The sequence below is a fragment of the Pteropus medius genome, unplaced genomic scaffold (assembly GCF_902729225.1).
Source record: "Pteropus medius unplaced genomic scaffold, Ma_sr-lr_union100, whole genome shotgun sequence".
In the NCBI taxonomy this organism is placed as follows: domain Eukaryota; kingdom Metazoa; phylum Chordata; class Mammalia; order Chiroptera; family Pteropodidae; genus Pteropus; species Pteropus medius.
In genome coordinates this window covers 2,863,613-2,886,223 of record NW_024342257.1, presented here as the reverse complement: position 1 = coordinate 2,886,223, position 22,611 = coordinate 2,863,613, and the positions used below count along the sequence as shown (strand labels likewise).

The window sequence follows — 22,611 nt, the reverse complement described above, 5'->3', positions numbered from 1 at the left end:
GTTTCAATAAAACTTGACTTATGGACACTGAAATTTGCATTTCATACAATTTTTGTGTGTCACAAAATATTATTCTTTCAATTTTTTTCAACTACTTATCAATGTAGAAAACATTCGTAGCTTGCAAACCATACAGAAACAGGTAGCGTGTAAGATTTGGCCTGTGGGCAGTAGCTGGCCAACCCCCGATCTAGAATAGCCAAACAATTTATACGTTCATGTATTTGAGGACATACAATATACAAGGCATTACCTCATAGGATTGGTATTTGTGACCATTTTCATTTTCCTTTCCCTTATTTCCTAAATGATCACGAGGCATTTGAAAAATTCGAAGGAACTTTGACCAGATTGTGTATATATATGTGGATGTATGTGTTTTTGACAGAACACTTTAAATTCTTTGTGTTTTTTTATTCATCTTTACTTGGCCTAAAGTTTTCCCACCTGTGTAGATGAATGAAAATTTCAGTAGCTTTTCTTTGCATGACTTTGGCGACTAGTTGATATTTAAATTACACAAAAGTGTCTGTAGCTAGTCCTTGTCTATCTGATAGTCGCTTTCTGTGGGGGTGGAGGGACTTTTCAGCAACATATTTGAATAGATTGAGAATTCTAAGTAAGGCAGTTCAGATATTTATTTGGGTCTAATGGAAAAAGACAAATTTAAAACAACCTCTGTGCCTCTAAGGTAATTCATTTATTCAGAATCCAAGGCATATCTAATGATTTGGGGGTGGGGTGGGGTATAGGTGCTGCTTCAGAGAATCTCCCTATACATTTAAAAAGGTCCATTTCCTTCTTCCTTAAGCTATCAGCTCACCCTAAGTCCCAGCAATTATTCTCTATAAAATGCAGGATTTCAAGAGAGGTTATTAAAATAAAAAAAAAACATTATGTAGTTAAGATCACATTGTATATAAACTTTCATGTGATGATTTTTCACTTGACGTGAAAGAAATCACAAATATTTTTTCTGTTATTAAAAAGTTTTCATGAATTTCACATTAGTGTCTATATAATCATTTACTGCACTAAAGTTTTTAATCATTTCTTTTTCTCTGGTCATCTAGGTTATGTCATTTTGGTGCCATTTTAAATAAGACTATGATTTTCTTTGCCCGAAAATCCCGATTTCTCTTTCAGGCTTTTTCTTAAAGACAGTTAACAACTAGTGTTACTGCTTCTCAGGTTATGAATATTTGTAAGCCTCTTTCTAATTCTGATCTAGAAAAGTGATTTTTCCCCCTGTTAACATTGTATTAGAGTTTCTGTAACTGTGTTCTCAGCGGTTTGTTAATTGGATAAATCAGAGAAATGGGGTTTCAGTTCAACAAAATTTGTTAAGCACTGACTGTATGGCAGGTACAGTGGTGTTAGAGGCTGAGAATAGGAAGATATTCTTAAAAGTCTCACTCTGATATCAAGGAACTAAAATTCTCTTGAGAGAAGTAGCCATGTAAACTATTAGAATGAAGTAAAAAAAAGAAATTCTAAAAGAATCAAAAGTACTATGAGAACATTGAGAATGGAATTACTACATCTGGAGGAGTCATGACAAACTTCATAGAGGAGTTAGCCTCAAGAAGAATGAGAATTGCAGAGAAACAGAGCAGAGTGGTGGTTACCAGGTTTAAGAGTAGAAAAAGTGAGGAGATATTGGTCAAAGAGTACAAACTTCGATATAAGATTGACATTTTGGGGTATCTAATGTATAGCATGGTGATTATAGCTAAAATACTGTGTCATATACTTGAATGTTGCTAAGAAGGTAGATATTAAACGTTCTCACCAAAGAAAAGAAATGGTAACTGTGTGACAGGATGGAGGTAGGTGTTAGCTAATGCTACAGTGGTAATTATTTCGCAACATATAAATGTATCAACTGAACACATTGTACATCTTAAACTTACACAATGTTATATGTCAACTGTATGTCAATAAAGCTTAGGGGAACAAAAACAAAAATAAAATAAGAGCTATGACATTAGCAGTTTTTTCAATATGGAGGGCAAATATATATTTTTTTAATCAGTTAAAACAAAGCAAGTGTCTCTGGGGACTGGGAAATAGAGGGTGAGAGTCAACAAGTGCTGTTTTCATAACCAGACTTATAGAATGGTTAGACTCTTTAAAATATGTGCATGTATAACTTTCATAAAAATAAAAACTGTGTTTAAAACTTACACAAAGAAATAATTAAAAGTTGCTATATTCTTTAAAAGAGGAGGAGGAGGAGGGGGAGGAGGAGAAGAATGGGTGTTTATCAGGCCAAGGTAGCAGAAAAACGTTCCAGGCAAAGGAAATGTGAACAGAGAGAGAGGCATGAAACAGCAGTTAAGTATGGCAATTCAGTAGCAGTAAATAGGTGTGACAGAACGGTCTTAAATGATAATCAGCGATAGGGAGATGGCAGTCATATATTGAAGGGCCTTATACGTGCTGATCCCATAGATGCCAGGAGCACTAAAATAACACATATATCTAGTTCTATAATGTGCTAGTATATAAGAGCTATGTATACATTATTTAATGTAAGCATCATGACAATCTTACGAGGTTAGAGTTCTTTTCCCCATTTCATAAATCAGGAAACTGATGTTCACAAGGGTTAGGTAACTTTCCCAGAATCACATAAGTAGTGAAGATAGAAGTTGAAATAGATATGTCTGACTCCAAAGGCTGTGTTTTTTTCTGCCATAACATAGCACAAACACTGGATAACTAAAAGATTTTAAGCCTTGTGGTGGCAAAATCAGGTTTTAGTTTTTAAAAGATAAGTCTGACATAGTGTGGAACCAGATTTCATGGTACCATTACTGACTAATTTGGATGCGTGTTTCTAGGAAGACAATTCTGTAGGACGTGTTGTTCATTTGGGTTCCAATTCCAAGTCACTTGACATTTAGTCAGCATCTTCGATGTCCTGGGCACCCTGCTAGGTGTGTTTTACCGCATTATCTAAATGAATGTTAATTATGGTTGGATACAATTTTTTCTAATATTGAAACATGTTTTATAATGTTTGGCTAGTTTGAGCTACTAGAAAAACTTTTTTGGAAGAACATACGTGATGTCCAGGGCTAAATCTATTTTGTCAGTAAGTATTACCAGAATGACATTCGGTAGTGTGTCATGAATGGAATTTCCTGTGATCACATCTTAAAAAACGTTATTCTGCCACTTTTCAGTAGGCAACCATATTTGATACGGAAACAGTCAGTGCTTTTGAATTTGGGGGCAAATTTATATGCCTGCATAATGACTGTTAATTTCTACTTCTCCTAGGTTAAAAGTAATGACCATTTGGTTGGATTTCTAATTTGAGTTTTCTTATCCATTACTGGCCCCATAATAAACATTGTATCCTTTGTGAGTCGGCAAACTAATTTGGATAAAAGGACCATAATTGTTACACCTTTATTTTAGAATACTAAAGGCTAGAGATTACAGTTGCAAATGTAACATGCTGATTAACTGGAGGGATGAAATTGATGGAAAGTTAGATCCATTTTTTAAAAAATTATAGGTGAGAGCTTTTATAAGGACTTTATCACATACAGGGCAGCAACAGAATTAATGACTTGGGAACTAAAGCAGCTTTGTGCAGCATCCCAAGCCAATCAATACACTCAGGAGTGATAGTTATATCGGTCCATTCTGATTAAAATACAGGTAAGCATTGCTGTTGGTCTTAAAAGAATAGTTCACTGATAAGAAAATCAGCAATTCATTACAAGGAACACTCAAAGAAAACCAACAGTGAAAGCTAGAAATGGATATACCCTAAAAGAAGATTGTAGAGCTACAATCAGAAAGCAGACATGCTTACTGTGAATATCTCAAATGGAGCTGATGGGAGAAAGGGACCAAAGAAAAACGAAACCTACCTTGTATTGGCTAAATCACCCTTAACCCTTCCCTTTGTACCAGTGTTAACGTGCCAATAATGTGCACTGTGAAGGAAAAACAACCGACTCTTCCATTTCTTCCTTGGCGGAAATCTGCGCAGATATTTTCATGGTTATGTGCTTTAAAGGCCTGCAGCTTTTTGACTGAGGGTACTCCCCTCACCTCTAAATACAATTAGCTGTGTGGTTATTATTGGCAACATTTGTTTCAAGAGAAGTACAACAGCAAGACTTGAAAAAAGTCTTAATAGGAATATCCATCTCACCTGTGCAAATTTAGAGTGACAAAGCGGACTAAAGAGGAAAAATAGAGGTAAATTACAAGCATAACCCAGAAGAAAATGACCTAAACTAACATCTAGAAATGTTTGTACTTGGAATGAGTCAGGAATGCAGGAATTATTACCTAGACTTATACAGCCAGAAAACTAACTCTACACTAAATTATGTCATAGCAGTGTAACAAAACAATGTAACTATTTCTGAAGTGGGATCTGTATACAAATGCCTTTCTTTTTCATGTACCCAGTTTAGCCCTCTCTTCTGAGCTCTGGGTCCAAATATGTAACCGCTTATTTACAGTTTCAATATGGATAGTTCATAGAATTGGAACTTAGTAGGTCCAAAACTAAATCCTTGATCTTTCCCCACAAATCTCCCCTACAAACATCTCTGTTTCCATTGTTCTTGCCAGAAATCCAGGAATCATTCTTCACATTTCCCTCTTCCTTACCTCTCACATTTCGTCTACCCCAACCCCAGTCAACTCTACCCCTAAAATATTTACTTCAATCATCTCTGGTCCCCCTAATCCAAACCACCTTCATCTCCTGTCAAGATTATAATAATTGTTTCCTAAGTCTTCTCCCCTTTTTCATTCTTTACTCCTTCCTTCCATTTTCTTCATAGCTGCCACAGTTATCTTTTTAAAAGTGTAAATTTAAGCAACTTCTTCTGCTTAAAAGCCCTTCAGTCTTTTCCTACTATTCTTAGTGGGAAACCTAAACTCTATCATGGGCTAGAAGGCCCCACCTATAAGCCTCATCTCCTCTTTTAATCCATTGTTTGGTTATTAGGCAGAACTGCTTAAGGTATGATAGATTATTGAGATGATAATACCCAGATAAATCCCTGCTTTATTTATATACCGATTTCAGTGGTGACTAACTTAGATAATTATTACAATCATATCCTCTCCTTAATTTAGTTTGAGTTGTCAATCTTTTATCTGTGGACATATAGTAATCCCATTAGTATCCACAGCCAGTTAATGAATAAGGAGAATGTAACCATAAGCTTACTATACCCTTCCGAGCACCTTTTCTATGACCTGTAACCCTATTACCGAGCAGAAGAACTGCTAATCTTGGCAGCACTAATGTGGAATGGACTCTAATGACTCCAGCATTATGATCTTAGCACTGACATTGATACCGTGACAACCTGCATTCAGTTTGGATGAAAGTTGATGGCATGTATATATATATATATATATATATATATATATATGTCAATGCTTGTCAGTCACACACACGCCACACACAATAATAATACCATTATCACTAATACCTGTGGACCTCACACAATAGACTGGAAAAACCCAGTCAAGTGAAAGAATAAATATGCCAAATCATACAGTACCATTAATTCCCTGATGAGTTCAGGAATATAGTTAATGGAAAATTTGTCCACAGTCACAAAAATTACACTCAAGAAGGCTAACATTCCTTTAATATAGCATTATAGCTTTGTGACAACACTATCTGCATGTATTTAATTTTGCCAGATATCATGTGGAAGAAAGCACTCAAATGGTTGATCAACCATATAATCTTTCCACACCTTATTAAGAATATAATGTACTAGGAGTAAGGGCATGTTAGTAAAGTTGTCGTTAAGTGATTGCTCAGATAAAAGCATTTGCAAATACTTTTTCCAGAAGCAGATAGTTATCATGGTATGAAATAAATTGTTCATTTCTCATATCTGGTTTAGCAGAACTTTGGCAATATTGAATACAGTTGTGTTCTAAGTGTTTGTTTGTTTGTTTTTGTTTTTTTCCTGTGATTTTAAAAATAATGTGAATGATTAAACCTCAAAACTAAACCAAAATTCCAAATATTACAAATGTGTAAGTTTAGATTTCTTAAATTAAAATTTTGTCCTTTGTAGTCTCAAGTCTACCTTTTCCATGGCCCTTATTTTTTACATAATTGTATTAATTTATTGTTAAGCCCTCCCATTGTAATATTAAGTAGCCTCCTTTCATAAGGTCTCCTTTTACCACTAGTGTTCTAATTCCAAGGTGAAAGAAGAATGCATTACGTAGATTTGACAAGTGAAGACATTAGTATAGGATTGTCACGAAGGATTTATCAGCATTTGAAGGTTCTGGCCAGCTTTTTCATTGAGGAGAATACCGTTCCAGCAATTTACATAAATTCTTCAGGGGAGGACAGTTCAGTATTGTCCAACCTCAGCTCAATAAAGACTTGACCTGTCCCATTAAAATTATTCCAGTTTGAAGTGTGGGATCTTTTATTGCAAGGAAAACAAATGAGCTTGCAAAAAAGATTCTTCATGATGAGAACAAACTATTCCAACTAGACTATATCCAGCATTGCTTTATAGAAGCTGCAGCTTGCATATGTACCTCCCAATTCTGGCTTTGATCTAAGATTGTCAACAGGAATAGGAGATGTTCAGTTTGTTTTTTATCCTTTGGTTTAAAAATTCACAGATATTATTTACTGCAGGCAGAATAACAACCATAGCAGAGATAGCAGGTGAAATAACTGATTCTTCATGAGTAACTTGACTATCCACTGTCAGTGGTTCCATGGTCAGACTACAGAATTTTTTATTGCAAATCTTTTATCAGAGGGTTTCAAACTTTTTCTTTCTCTTTTACCCCAGCTATCCATTGAGCCATAGTGTCTGTATGAGCCATAGTGTCTGTAGTTATTAGTAAGGTGTTTTTTTTTTTTTCTTTTTGTTAGAAGGCTCAATTTCTTTATTTAAAAAGAATGCATGCAGACTGTTTTCAGGTAAAAACTTATCCAAACATGAACCCAGACATTGAAATATGCTTAGGGAAGTTTTTAGAGTTAAATATTTATATGGTTTATAAAGCAGTTTTCATGATTTCTTATGGAAGCTCCTTTGCTCTCAGCATCAGCTCAGACTATTTTATGAATCCAGTCAGAAAAACTGCACCTTATCTCCAGGGGTACATATTAGAGGGGTGAGTCATGGTGCTTGTGAACACATATTAGGGATGTATATTTTTAAATTATATTTAACATGGATTCTAGTTAAATTGTGTTTTCTGTTAAGGTGACTTTTTAACAGTTTTTTCTACCCCTAAGAATGAGTTATTTTCTAACTGATTTTTTTTTTCATTATAGGAATTTTTTATTTGGGTGTCATTTACCACTTATTTTTTTCAAAGGCCGGAGAAGCCCACGGTGATCAGTTTTGCTATTCTTATTATACAAAAACATTTGTTTCATTTCCATGTACAGCATTCATATAAAATGAAACTATTAACTTATAAATGCACTTGAGAAAGAATACAACTGTGCCTGTTGTTCAGGCTGTTCGTAAGGTCGTTTTCTGTTTTACATATACTTTCTGGATAGATCACTTTAATGCTGTGCCGCTCAGCTGATACTAATTCTTCAACTAAATATATTCAGTTAAAGAAAATTACAGGGTGCTTATAATCATTTTGGGGCCTATTCATATATAGATTTGCTAGAGTAAATATTTACTTGGCCTTTCTTAGAGCAAATATGTAAGAAGTGCTTGGTTACTTTGTCAGTGGGTAAAATTAATAGAAATATTTGATTCGGAGGAAAAAAATCTTCAAGTTCCTGGAAAAGCTTTTATATTTACATAAAATTGCACATTCTGCACATGGTCTGTAGAATGTCCTCAGAGTCCTTTTGTTCTCCCTTAAATGCATATCAGTTCTCTTATATACTATGTAATTAAAGAGTTTTTCCATTAAAACAATCTCACTTAAAATATTTACCTTACACTTTTTTTAAAATTGTGAATTAAAGCAACTTTGTCATTTAAAATGGTTTGAATGAAGATCAGACCACTCTCTTATATTTGTTTGAAGCCAGGAAAAAAGTAGATGTATATTTTTCAAGCAAAATAAGTAGATAAATAAGATTTGTGGGAAAAGTTTCTCCCTACACATAACTCAAGTATACTGAGCTTAAAAGGTTATTTATGGAGTATAAGGAAGAAAGCTATAATAAAGAACCTGATCGCTATAATTTTATTTTTAGTGTTAGTAATTCAGTAGCAGATGTAAAAAATGAAATAAGAGAGAAAAAAAAAATTAAAGTGCCACCAGAATGACTAATCAGTCATTGAAAATGCCTGTAGTGGGAATTTACTCAGATAGAAAATGTTTGCATGTCATTAAAGACTCCCTAATTGATATTAGTGAACTAATATAATGACAGATACAAAAATGTACCCTGAGGCTGAGACTATGCAGGAGACAAGCATTTCTCCCTCCTTTGGTATTGAAATGTTCTTGGAACTTCAGGTACCCTACTCCACCCCCAACCCCAACCCCAACCCCAGTAAAAATTAATCAATCACTCTCTCTCTCAGCTATTAGAATGAATGTAGGCTAGGACCTAATTAAATAGTTAACTAATCAGTATTGATCCTCAGCTCTTAAGATTGGACCAAATGTATTCAAGGCAAATAACCAGGCATGTTATTCTTTTCTAACACTTTTTAAAAATGTGTTATCTTTTAGACAAGCCTAGAAAGCCAAAATATACTAACTTTTAAATGTCTCCAGAGAAATACAGATGACAGGTTTTAATTTCCAGAAATATTCTCTAAGTTTGAAACTTGCTAATATCGCTTAACAAATGAGCTGTTCATTAGTGTAATTGTCACTGGTTCCCAGACCTAAAATTCCATGTACCTTGTAAAACCTAAAGAAAACAAAATTTAAGTTTAGTTCTCTTGATTGGAAAGAAGACAGATATTAAATTAAATCAAGCCATAGTAGGGTAGCAGATAGGGAATGACTGCCTTTTTGTTGTTGTTCAGATTACACGAAAATTGTTGTTTAATTCTCGATGGCACAGATACAGTAGGGATTTGTTGTAAGGTAGTGTATAGAGGAAATGATCATAGAATATGAAACGAATGTGTATAGATTACCTATCATGTACCAGACATAATGATAGAAACATTATATTTATCAAATCATTTCACTCAAATGACTGCTTTTTATGGAAGGCATTATTATCTTCATTTTGCAAATCAGGAAATGATAACCCAGATGGGCTAAGTGACTGGCTCAAGGTATCCCAACTAGTTGTTGGTATGGCAGAGATTAGAATCTAGGTCGATCTGACTTCTAAGACCATGCCTGTCCCTACATATAAGTGGCATGCCTTTATTCCACTGGGTACAGATTTTAGACATTGTTTTACATTTACAGCTTCCTGAGAAGACATAATTTGGTTTATTATCATACTCCTGCTTTAGAGTAGAACATACTTCATAGAGTTTTGTGAGGATTAAGTGAATTAATACATAAAACTACTTACAATTATGTCTAGCACAAAGTAATCAGTAAATGTTAGTTATTATTTAAGAGCTTACATAATGACTATTCCTTGTACCTTTGGAAGGCTAGTTGAAGGACCTGGGGTGTTTGTAGCCTGGGAAGATTAAGAAGATGCTCGGGGCACCTTTTCTGTAAAATAGGGAGTAGCCCTGATCAGTGTGGCTACTAGGCAAAATGAGGTATGATGGGTAAGAAGAGTTAAAATATGCTGATTTTGATCGTAAGTAAAGAAAACCTTTTCTAATTATATCAACCATCAAAAAAGGAATAAGCCACTTATAATGGAGTGAATCCTCTGTTCTAGATCTAGTTTATGCACCACGTTAAGTTCACTGAGCACCACTTCCATGCCATTCCCCCACCTCCAAGCCTGGGCTGCTTGTCTTGCTTCCTAGCCAGAGTGAGAAGTTAACACCCCTTGAAAGAGAATTTCACCAACAAGAGAATAGAAAATGAGAAGGAGCCAGCAAGTGAACTGCTCACCCCCTCGAACTTACTCTTACGAGTTGTAGTTGTTTCATTTATCTTACCTGGAGACCAGGACCATGATCAGTGGGGCCCAATGCAAAATGATAAGGAAGGGCCCCATTTAATAAACTATTGAGAATTTCAAATAGGACCACAAAGCATTAAAGTACAGAGCCCTTCTAAGCATGGGGCCCTGAGCCACTGCACAGGCCACATGCCCATGAAGTTTGCCTTGATGGAGACAACCTGAGATACTAAGCAACCAGCTGTATTTTTTTTGTACAGCTGTGGCTAATTCAGTAACTTACTCTCCTGTATATATGCTTTCTTTCCTTTTCCCTCATGCCCGTTTCTCTGATTACACCCTACCTTCATCCCCGATAAGGCCTTAACATGTAAGCTTTGTCTAAGGCTCTGTTTTCTAGGAACATGGACTATGACACTATGGAACTTGAGTTTTTCAAACTTGAGAGACAGATCCAAGTCCCCTTTAATGTCACTTCTAACTCTAAGATACCGTAATTCCACCAAATTAAGGATATACGTTTCCTATAATGGTATTGTTTTTTTTTAATGCAGCCATCAATTTGCATGTGAACTAAAATCCTTGGATTATTTCAGGTCCAGTATTTATTTTATTCTTTTTTTGTTAAGGCATGATATTAACACTTTATTACAAGAGAAGAATAGAGGAGTGTAATAAAGGTGTCCCTTCTCTTTCTTATTCCAGTTCCTCACTTTTCCTATTTGTCTAAGTATCTTCTGCAACCCTGCCTCCTCTACGTATAATTAGACAGACTTCAACTTTCTGCTTCCTTTCCATACTCACATCATAGTTGATAAGGTAACTTTCACTCATAATGATCTAACTTCTATATGCACATTCAGTTGCAGAAATGGGCATAAATTTAAATCTGAACCAAAACTTCATGAAATATAAATATTCATTCAGCAAGCATATATGAGGACCATATGTGTTAAGTACTAAGGGAAAAGCAAAGAATTAGATATGAATCTTACCATTCAATAGCTTGAGGTTTTATAGCAGAGATTCGATGTTTCTGTACACGAAACAAAAATAATTCTCTTTCAAAGCAGAAGGTAACATGTGGAAGATCACTTAAGCAAACAAAAGTGCCCATAAATGGTAGAGAATTTGGACTAGAGCTCTAGAGGGATTTATAGAGGACTATGGATTTGACATCTGAAATTGAAGAGGACAGATGGCTGTAAAATATTGTTTTATTCAGAATTTAACTTTAGGGTAAAAAGCAATTTCACTGGATTAAAAATATTGTCTCTTGTTATTTGAGATATCTAGACTTTTGTGTGCATACTTGTCGGGGCTGTTTCTGTATTGAACAATCAAAAGATGAATCCTCATCATCATCCCCGTTTTACTACTAGAATTACTATTGCTTTTAGAAGGATTACTGTCGGGATCTAAACCTGGCATTTGGGCACATTTTGTTTATTGCAGGAAGTTATCATGAGTTTATTTCTTCCATGCAACCTAAATAACATAAACAACTTGTCGATTTCATATCTTCAGTTTTTCAATCGAGCAAATGAGGAAGGAGAAATCTTTTGAATAATTAGCAAGAATTAAGCAAAAAACCTAAATGAAAAAAATCCACTTTTAAAGTCATAATGATTTCCTCCATAGCAAACTCGTTCTTTAAATAAAGCAAGCAATGATTGCTAAACCATTAGGAAATGTTTGGCAAGACAAAACTTTCTTAGACTTTTCCAAATAAAGACTAATTTTCAGGTTTTTCAGATCTAAACAAATAGAACTAAATTGGACAGGGCTATTTGAACTGACAGATTAATAAGAAAAACATAATTTGTTTTTAGTGTTGTTATTTGATTTTCAGTCTCCTGAATTTACATGTATATTTAAGGCAATTTCTCCTCGTTGAGTTATAAAGATGTGTGGTCAGTGTGAGGAATTTGTATCAGGAGAATTTGGCCCAGGGGGTTGATTTTGTCAGGCTCTTGAATTTTCCATTGTAATTCTGACATGCCTCTGAACAAAATTTACTTAAAAAAAAAAAGAATTGTAATATTATTCTATTTCTGTTTCACAGTTCTTTAATGAAAAGAACAGTGTTTCAGAGGTCTGGATTTAAAAACCAATGTCAGGCTACCTATCAAATTCTAAGTTACCTGTTCTTTTCACTTAGAATCCTGCCAAATGCCTGGATACTGATAGAAGTTTCTTCATATATAATTGACAGGTGTTCAATAATAGAGTACCTATAGAATAGTATTAGTTTTTTAAAAAAAATACTTTTGCGAAACGAAGGCATCGTGAGAGATCTGGAAAATATGCATGTATTTAGGAGCAGTTTGAATAAAATACTTAAAATTATTGATTGTCAATGAGGAGAGAAAAAGAAAAGTGCAGAGAATGTTAGGGGTAATTAAAGCAACTAATGATAGTATTTGAAGGCACACTGAAGTTTTGAGGGTGTGTATGCGTATATGTTTTTGCTGGGTTTTGCTAAATTCTCTATGTATTAACAGTTATTTTTCACATTTCTATGGGTATGAAAAGTACTAGAGAATAGAACTTTTACCATAGATGTTGCTTTATAAAAATCAGGATTTTTCAACAGAAGAAAAATATTTGATCCTTTTATGTAATTTAACCTAAATCATTTATATACCCAAGAACATACATTAATAAAATAAGATCTCTTTGAACCTTAGTTTCTCTTTAATCTTCAAATTATATTTTAAAGAATTAAATATTAGGAATTCCATCAATAAATTGAAACAGATATAGATTCGTTTGAACTAATGTCTGTATAAAGTGGCGACATTCTTATATTAAACGTGATGATTTGGTATATTATATTACACATTTTCACTTATTTCATGGGGAGTAGAATTTTTATGAACAGTAATTCAGAAAAATGTGAGTTGACTTCTGGGAACTGTTTTCTACATTTAAAAAAATACTTTAACTGATATTGTTTTAGTTTTTTTCTAGAATACCTGGTAAAATATTCTAAATGCTTTGTACATTGTTCTTTAGTTTCAGCTCAAATTCTCAAGAGCAACCTTGCAGCAATGGAACGACAAATTGTTCATCTGGAAGGTGACATCAAGAAATTCCCTCAGACAGGAAATGAACATGATAAGTTCGTGGAAAAGATGACGATATCCTTTATTTAAGCATTTTGTTTATTTGTTAGTTTCTCTGTGTAAAAGTGAGTCTGGTGTGTGTGTGTGTGTGTGTGTGTGTGTGTCTGTCTGTCTGTCTGTCTGTCTGTCTGTCTGCTCCGCCTGCCTGCCTGTCTATTTACTATGTGGTTGTTTCATTCTACTCCGCCTATTCATACTCTCTGTTCAAAGGAATTCTGTGTATAGGCTTTTTTTTTTTTAATATTAGCAACATAAATTTTAGTTTGTGATGTTTGGAAGGTGGTAGAGTAGGCAAGGGAACAATTATGTAAGAAAACAATGCTGTTACTCAAAGAAGAATTTCATTTGAAGGCCCACAAGATATGCAAGGTAAGTATTATGAGGCTTGATTATACCTAAAACAAAACAAAACAGAGAATCTTCTTATGTAACCATTCGTGTAAAGGAAATGATCAACAGGAGAAGATTTTTCTGGTCAGAGAGTTTTTTTTTTTCTTTGTGTGTGTGTGCGAGTACACAGGTTTTTTTCTGAAGACACGTGCATTTTCAAGGGCAATCAGAGTATGACTAATATCAGTAGACTGAAAGGATTGTGAAGGATAAAATGGATGCATGGCTGGATGAATAGATAAATTGATCAGTAGATTATATATTTAACTAAATTGTAGTAGCTAGCTATGTAACATTAGGCATTTCCTGATAAATGAATGGGTTTTAAAGTCCCATTTTTCATATATTATATTCATAAAAGTTACAGAAATATTTGAAAGGAGAACTTGAGAAATAGCATTTAGCTTGAATTGTTTAATGTTAAATCTGGTATCTAACGATAAACTACATTAGAGCTGGGTTTTTTTTTCTACTTTAGTTTTCAAAAGTTAAAGCCATATCCTCTTCTTCTGGGTTTAAGTAAATATCTTGAACTGCAAATTGACTCTCTATTTTATATCTCTAGAGGGAATAAATACTGTAAATTCTTTATCTGATAATAAGTAAATTCCTTCAATAACTATGTGGCAGTCACCTTGTTTCAAGGTTAAATCTATTGCCTATTTCTTCTCTGATATGTTTTCTTTCCTGCCCACCTTCTAAGTTACAGTACTGAACAGTTACTTGAGAATGTCAGTTTAGATTTATGTGAAAAAAAAATTTTTTTCATTCTTAGTTTTTTGATTCATGAATTAATACAGCGTTTTGTTTGGTCCTTTAGTGATGCTGAGTACTTTTGTAAATAAGAATATTAGAAACATAAGTTTGTGGGTGATTGGAGGCAGGAAATCCTCAAAATAGAACCTTAAATTACACAATTGCCCACATTGAGATACTTAATGTGAAGATGTAACTTTATTGCTGATTAGATTATTCATCCAAATATATTATATTGTTCACTGGCTGGAAACACCACCTGCATTTTTCAATTTTTGATTTTGGTTCTTGCCTCATATATTTAAATTTAATTTCTAATCTCCTTGTTCTTTTTATCATTTTCTTCTACAGTTGGCTTGTGGCCACATAACAGCTTGCACCATTGAGGTGTCTTTGTTGCTCGTTTAGAAAAAGAAAAGTAATTTCAAACCCTCATGAACTTGGCTTGGACTCTTTATTTTATTTCTCTTTATGCAAGTAATTAAGCATTTTAAAATGAAAATCCAGAGCCTTCTGTATCTGTATGTTATAGATGAGTGGTTATTCTTCATTTAAGGGGCATTAAAGTGTGACTATTTGTCTACAAGGGGATTGAAAATTATATTAAAATGTATGCGGCTCAAACTTTGCATATCATATTAAAAATATATTCACAGCAATTTATTTTAGAGAAAAAGTTAGAATATTGACTTGAATTGGCTAAAAACTCCAAATTAATGAATTACAATGATAGAACTATTGCTCAAATTATTCTTGCTTTGGAAAACTCCTTGGTCATTCATTGAGAGTTTTGATCTTCTAGAAAATGACAAACAAAATGCATGATAATCATATGTATATATGCATGTTAAATGAATTCTGGTGCCTACTTAATATTTTTTCTACTCTTCTGGCAGTTTCAAAAGAGAGGGATATTTTATTGTAGGATACTTAATTCTGCTTTAAAATTAGAACTGTGATTCTATTTCTAGTATAGGATTCTCTGTACTGGATGATCTTTCTAATATTTCTGTTCCCTGTCAATAGATGATTTTGCTTCAGGTCACTGGCCCTTTAAATTGAATAACTACAGGCATAAGTATGGGAGTAGTTTCCCTTGAAAGTAACCTTACCTACTTAAATAGTAATCTCTTTATAAGGACTGTGAGTTCAAAAACTGAATAGTAGTGCCACACCTCTTGGCTTTTAGAAAAGCATTAGTGTTATAGTTAGCAACAGTGGCATGGTGGAGAGAGCAATTGAATATATAGGTTGAATCTTCACCAAATCTCCAGGTTGGGCTAAGTCCTATAGCATCCTATATTCACTCTTACTCTTTCACAATATTGATTGAACACTTATAATATGCTAAGCTTTGCCAGGCCATGAAATATACAACATTGTACAAGATAGAAAACTTGACCTCAAATTGCTGACAGTCGGGCATTTACACGTTTCTCTGGCTCGGTCTCCTCTATGGCAAGGATCATGTCCGGTGTGTTAATTTCTGTATGCCCATCACAGCACGTAGCATCTAGCGACATGTAAACACTCAGTAAGAATGTGTTTAATCACAGAATATTATAGCTAGAGACAATGGATATCATCTCTTTCAAGCTCCTACTTTTATTTAGCACTTCACAAGGGCTATTGTTAAACAGTAGTAGGCTGTGCTAATAGTTATAAAACTTTTCTTTATATAAATCTCAGGAACTTGAGTAACATTGAATCACATTTTTAGAGCACGCATGTAAAGTGTAATCAGTTTTAAAAGGGATAATACACACTTTTTATAAAATAGATGTCAAAAAATTTGAATAGCAACGACAAAAAAGAATGAAACCTCTCCTAAGAATGGAGTGGCCTAGGCTATTTCCTGCCTCTTAAAGAATAGCCAATGACTTTTGAAGGTACCTCATCACCTCTGTCTCCCTTTCTCTACCCCAAACTGATTGCCTTTTCTGACTGTGGGGGCGGAAGAAATATTTCTCTATCCTTTTAGCTTCTTCCAGCCGGTCTAATAATTAAATCAACATGGGATAGATTAAAAAGAGAAAATAACCAAATTCAATCACATACATATGTATGTGAACCCCCCATACATGAGAGACTCAAAGATCCCACGTAACATGAGAGTTTCAGAAACAGAAAGGTAAAATGAGGCATATATGACATTCTGAGCTAAGGATGAGGTCAGACACTTTGGGGCTTCACAGGGGGAGAAAGGTTATTCACAGGATGATGAGAAGAGCAAATGTTTAGTAATTTGAAGTTTGTCTTGTACTATAGATATGTCATGAAATGTTATTTCTGGTAATAACTCTTAGGGCAAGCCCCCACAATATAAATTCTTTAAGGGAGAGGTCATAGTTTATCATGAGCCATCAGGGTCTTGATTGCCTTCAGCTCCAAATAATGCACATGCTAAAGTAGCACACCTTGGGGAGGCCTGCTCTGAACACCTTCATGACTCAAAAAAAAAGGTAGAAAAAGTAAACTAAGCAAAACTAATTTTATAAGACTATAAAACAGGGAGAAATAGGAAAAATTCTCTTATAAATTGTAGTAGGGAATTTCTAGCAATGTATATACTGAAACACACATTCAAATATCTAGCTTACCATGTGGGAGAAATTGCTACTGTTTGCCTGATTTTAAAAAGCAAAGTTCTTAGTATTCTTCATGCTAATATTCTCATCATAATAGTATTGGAAGTTTTAAGCTCATTTGTGTAGTGAATTAAAATAGAGACTATACTCTTTTTTAGTAAGTTATAAAAATGATTATATTAATTCTCATTTATTGAATGTTTATACTATGTATCAGACATTGCCTAATTATATATACTCGAGTTTTCTGTTTATAATTTTTTATATCTGATGATAAAATTGACCACAGTTATCTCTGTGTCATTGTAGTGAGCTTGAGTTTGTTTAGTCAAGATAACTTCAACAACTCAGAAAGTTATATGCCTGTTATCCCTGTTGTTTTTCATTTATTAATTTCTAGAGGTCATCTTTTTTTTTTTTTAAGGTTATCAGAAATTATGTAGTCAGTGTCGGTGTTTAGCACCAATTGCAAATATTGGTGGGTGGAGCGAGGTTTAGAATCACATCCGGTTTCAGAGCTGTGAAAAATAACCCATGTTTAAGAGACATGAGAGGGAGCACTGTGAATGGACTACTTGCCTTCTTTAGGCCTGTTCTTTTTGAGTTGACATTATACGTGGATTCCAATTTTTGCAGGTTTTGTCTTCTTGACCAGTATAACTGTGACAGTCTTTTTTTTCTTTCTTTTAAATCAAAATATCACTTTTACTTATTACACCTTCCTTTTCCCAAAAGGAAAGACTATTCTCAAAAGAGGACCTTTTAGACTTTTAAATATGTGCCATAGTCCAGTTTTAACATCTTACACTGTCTAAAAAGCACACTAAACCCAATGTTGACTTTACTTCTTATATCTTATTGACAAATATCTTACCACATTTACTCACATAGATTTTGTCAACGGCAGGGCTGTCTATTGCTCCAAATCAACTTAGCTTTTTGATTGACTGCTGGCTAAATCATTTCACCAAGTGGAGGACAGAGAGTGACTGAGCAGCAGGGGCACCATTAACACATTGACAAGAAGAGCTGACAGAATGTTAATGACATTAACATCCTGTCAACTAATATCAACACCTGGGATTTCCTCATAGTAGGAGGGAGAGTCATTTGGAGTGGTTAAAAATCTCGTTACTAAGAAAGCACATTGTCCTTACTAGACAATTCAAAACAGATTTGAGGTCTGTATTGTACTGCATTTATGTTACTTTTTTCCTGCTATTCTTTCTTAAGGGAATAATTCATAAAAAGATGAAAAATCTCAAAGTTGTTATTCAAACACAGTAACATTAATCACCTTTGAGAACATGCCAATAACAAATTTTAGTGAGATGATAATCCCCATTTTGTAATGTAAATGCCATATAAAATTGACAAAACAAAAACAACCCCCAGGAACAAAGCTCTGTGTGTATGTGTGTGTGTGTGTGTGCGCGTGTGTGTGTGTGAATATAGTCATCCTGGCTATTTTCTAGGTCCTGAAGAAAAATCGAGAACTTTGACTAGACTGCAGGGAAGTTCACTGACTCTGACTCTCTCTCCTTACCTTCAACTGCCTGCTGATCTCAAACTCAAAATATTAGGAAGTTCAAAGCAAAACTTTTTTCAGGAGACTGCTCAGGGATAGAAGATCCAGGATTAAAAAAAAAAAAAATTCAAAACAAACACACACAAAAAGAGCATGGTCAGTAATGGAGTTAATGCATACGTTGTAAAGTGAATTGTTTTAGAAAATCATGTGAGGAAAATATTTGCTTTTATAAAAAGGAAGATTGTTAGCATTCTTTGAAATACACATTCTTCATAATCATATTGGGAGATTTTTAGTTCAATTATTTGTGCATTAATTTGAAATTGAAGGTATAACAATAAATGTAATAATTTATAATAACAATAAAAATAAAAATGATAATAAAATAATAGCACCTGTTTGGTGAATGTCATCTGTCAGTCACAGTGCTCGGAATATACACATATAAAATCTCACGTGATCTCCAAAACAATCCTATGAGGTAGGTACTATTATTAACCCCATTTCAAATATGTGAAGATTGAGGCTACAAAGGTTTCGAGTTCAAGCACGTAATGAGTCTAGTTAATGAAGGTGTGGGAGGAGGAAACTCTACTAGCCTCACAGTTCTTCTGGCTCGTCGTCTAATAATTAAATATACATGAGACAGATTAACAAGAGAAGATAACCAAATGTATGGGAACCTCACATGCAAGAGAGAGTCAGAGATAGAAAGGGAAAATGAGGTATATATGACATTCTGAGCTAAGGATCACCTTGGGGCTTCAGAGGGGAGGACGATCATTCTTAGGATGATAAGAAGAGCAGATGTTAAGTAATTAAAAATTGTTCCTTCTCTATAAATAGGTCATAAAAAGTTATTTCTGGTGACAACTCTTATTATGGCTAAGATCCCTAATTTAACATCTTAAAGCAAAAGGTAAAAGTTTCTCATAAGTCTGCAGGGTCTTGATTGCCTTCAGCTCAAAATAATTCACATGCCAAAGTGGCATGTGTTGGGGAGGCCTGTTCTGAACCCCCAGAAAGGACCAGGATTCAAGTCTTGGTCTTTCAGACTCTAAGCCGTGAGCTGGTGACCATGGTGTTGTGCTGCCTCTCAGGTCAGAAAGCTTTGGAAATCTGGAATGAATTCCACACTTGTTCACTGTGAAACTATTTATTCCTTCTTGTCTGGTCCCCTTCAAATGGAGAAAAGTTTCTCTCTGAAAGGTTTGTAAACTCATTTAAAAATTAGCTGCTTATTTATACCATCTCCTCCTGAAAGCCTTAATGATAGCAATCGAAATTAATTTCCCTGTCCCCTGTGTTCTCATAATATTTTAATACTTTCATTATTGTACTTGCTAGCTTGCCTGTGCTCTGCTTATGTGCATGTCTGCTTTGCACGCTGGGTTATAAAATATTTTGAGGTACAGATTCACAGTCATCTTTGAGCACTCTACCACAAGCCCAGCACAATGCTTTGTAGAAAGTCGTCTTAATAAATGTTTATTTAAATGGGTTAGAGTTCATTGTAAAATGATTAATGTTAAACAACATTCTGGCAGGTAAAGAGAAAATATTAGCTATATGTTATCCGGCATAACTTCAATTTGACAAAAGAAAAGGGTCTAAGATATTTCTAGTGTTATTTTTTCCTTATGTTTTGATTTAAAATGCGGATATTAAGAATTATATCATCTTAAACTGTTAGAAATCACATTCTAAGAAACTGAGTGCAGCATATTTTTTTAAGATCAGGTAGCAAAAAAGTTTTTTTTCTTTTTGAGGAGTCTTGCTTGTTTGAACTTCAGCTTGAAATTGTGTAGGCTGTGAGCTATATTTTTCAAACTCTGTTTAGGGAATTGATAGACATTTTATGCATGATGCTAATGGTAAGAAGAGAATATACTGCTCAGTTAAAAGGGTGCATAAACTCTTTCAGGCCACTAGAGTCTCATCTGGAAAAGCATCTTTTTCAGAACATAAAATGGGACATAATTTGTCTGAAAGAGTTAATATATCCCCAACCTGACAAATTCTCATTTTCCCCACCAAAAGCTAAATTTTAAGTGATTAAAACCTTTTTCTGGGATTTATTTATATTGAGTAGAAATGATATAAAAAAGAAGCTTGAAAAAATAAATGCCCCTATATGTTTATGGTTTTTATGTGCATGTGTACTAGAGAACATGTAGCATGTGCATGCATCTATACATATACGGATAAAATTTAAAGCCATTTCAGTATTTGCAAGAGCATAAATTGGATACTATTATTAGCAAGGAATCTATGAGTTTGTTTCCTTTTGCTTTGATTTGAACTTTATTCAAACTCTATTTTGAAGGTCATGTATGCTATGTTAAATATGCACTGTTTATAGGCAATAATAGTGATGTTCGTGTAACTATTCAAGTATTATACTCTTTCAGCAAAATCTTAATCATATACTATTTTCATAATATAGAAAAATATATCAGTATCTTTTTCTACAATAGATGTCTGGTTATTTCTAGTTAGAATCTGTTTGAGATATAGCTTATGAAAATTATAGCAAGTAAACATAGCTTTTCATTGAACATTCTCTGTTCTTTTCTTCTAGTTTTAAACCATAATTTATGGAAAGTGAATTAGCTTTATAAGGTGAAGCCTGAAAAAAAATTTAAATGTAATAAAAGAAAACAAATAAATATGTTTAGTAATTATGTGCTGTTACTTTCCTTTGTGTTGCAAAGGTAAAATAGAATAACTTATTACATTGTTTCAATTCATGAGTGAAGTTAGAAATTAAAAGAAATATATAATAAACATCACTAAAATTATCCAGTTGAGCTTTGATGATAGATACACACGTACACAAACACACCACATAAGACAAACCTTTAGAATTATTATCAATTTGAAATGATTACATCTCAGCTACTTATTTAAAGCTAAGGCATTCACCAATGGTGAGAATGGAAAAATCGATGAAAAAAAAAACTATAGTGAAGCTTTCCCAAGATCATCAGTAAGAAGGAGAATGTGACCTAGTCATCAATTGATATCATTTGCATAGGAAAAGGCATGAGTAACTGAGTTGAAAATGGTTCCATGGGGTGAAGGAATCAACCCCTCTTTACCTTCTCAAAAACATTTAGTAAAGGGCATTTACATATCTGCTAAGGCAGTATCAAATTTGTGCACAACTCTGTTCAATTACTGATCTCTTAATTTCTTTTTTTTTTTATTAAGTTTATTGGGGTAACATTGCTTAATACAATTATATAATTTTCAGGTGTACATTATCATTTGACATCTATATATTCTACTGTGTTTACCACCCAAAGTCCAGTTTCCTTTAGCTACCATATATTTGATCCCCTTTACCCACTGCACCCTCCCCCACCCTCCTATATTTGACCCCCTTTACCCCATCTACCTCCCATCTCCTCCCCAACCCCCTACTTTCTGGTAACCACTAGTCCATTGTTCATGTCCATGAGTCTCTGTTTGTTTGTCCTGTTCCTTTGCTGCTCTTAGGTTTATATCCCACATATAAGTGATATCATGCAATTTTCAACTTTTTCAGTCTGGCTTATTTTGCTTAGCATGCTTATCTCGAGGTCCATCCACGTTGTTGCAAATGGCAGTATTTCATCTCTTCTTATGGCTGAGTAATGTTCCATTGTATATATGGACCACAGCTTATTTAGCCAATCATCTATCATGGGACACTTCAGTTGCTTCCATGTCCTGGCCGCTGTGAATAATACTGCTATGAACATCGGAGTGCAAATATCTTTTTGGATATGGGTTTTCAAGTCTTTGGGGTAGATACCCAGTAGAGGGATTGCTGGATCATGTGGTAGATTGGTTCTTAGTTTTTTGAGGAACCTCAATACTGTTTTCCATAGTACCCATACCAATTTGCAGTCCCACCAGCAGTGTATGTGGGTTCCGTTTTCTCCGCAACCTCTCCAACATTTGTTATTACTTGCCCTGTTGATTGTAGCTACTCTAACAGGTGTGAGATAGTATCTCATTGCGTTTTAATTTGCATTTCCCTATTAGCTAGCAATGTTGAGCATCTTTTCATATATTTGTTGGCCATTTGTATGTCTTCTTTAATTTCTTTATTATGGACCTGACTAAAAACTTAAAGAGATCCATCCCATTTAATTTTGCATACTGTCGAGAAGTACCCTGTCCACTTTATTTGACCCATAAGTAGTTTCAAAC

At 34.2% G+C, this 22,611-nt stretch overlaps 1 protein-coding gene across 11 annotated transcripts in view; it reads left to right on the top strand.

The window, feature by feature from the left end:
• The window catches only part of DIAPH2 (diaphanous related formin 2), a 939,022-nt gene that overhangs the window by 478,362 nt on the left and 438,049 nt on the right, over positions 1 to 22,611 (top strand). For all 11 annotated transcript variants that reach the window (XM_039859137.1, XM_039859172.1, XM_039859127.1 and 8 more), the window contains one exon: positions 13,037 to 13,161. In XM_039859137.1, the coding sequence (XP_039715071.1) occupies positions 13,037 to 13,161 (125 nt within the window). The remainder of the gene's footprint in view (positions 1 to 13,036; positions 13,162 to 22,611) is intronic.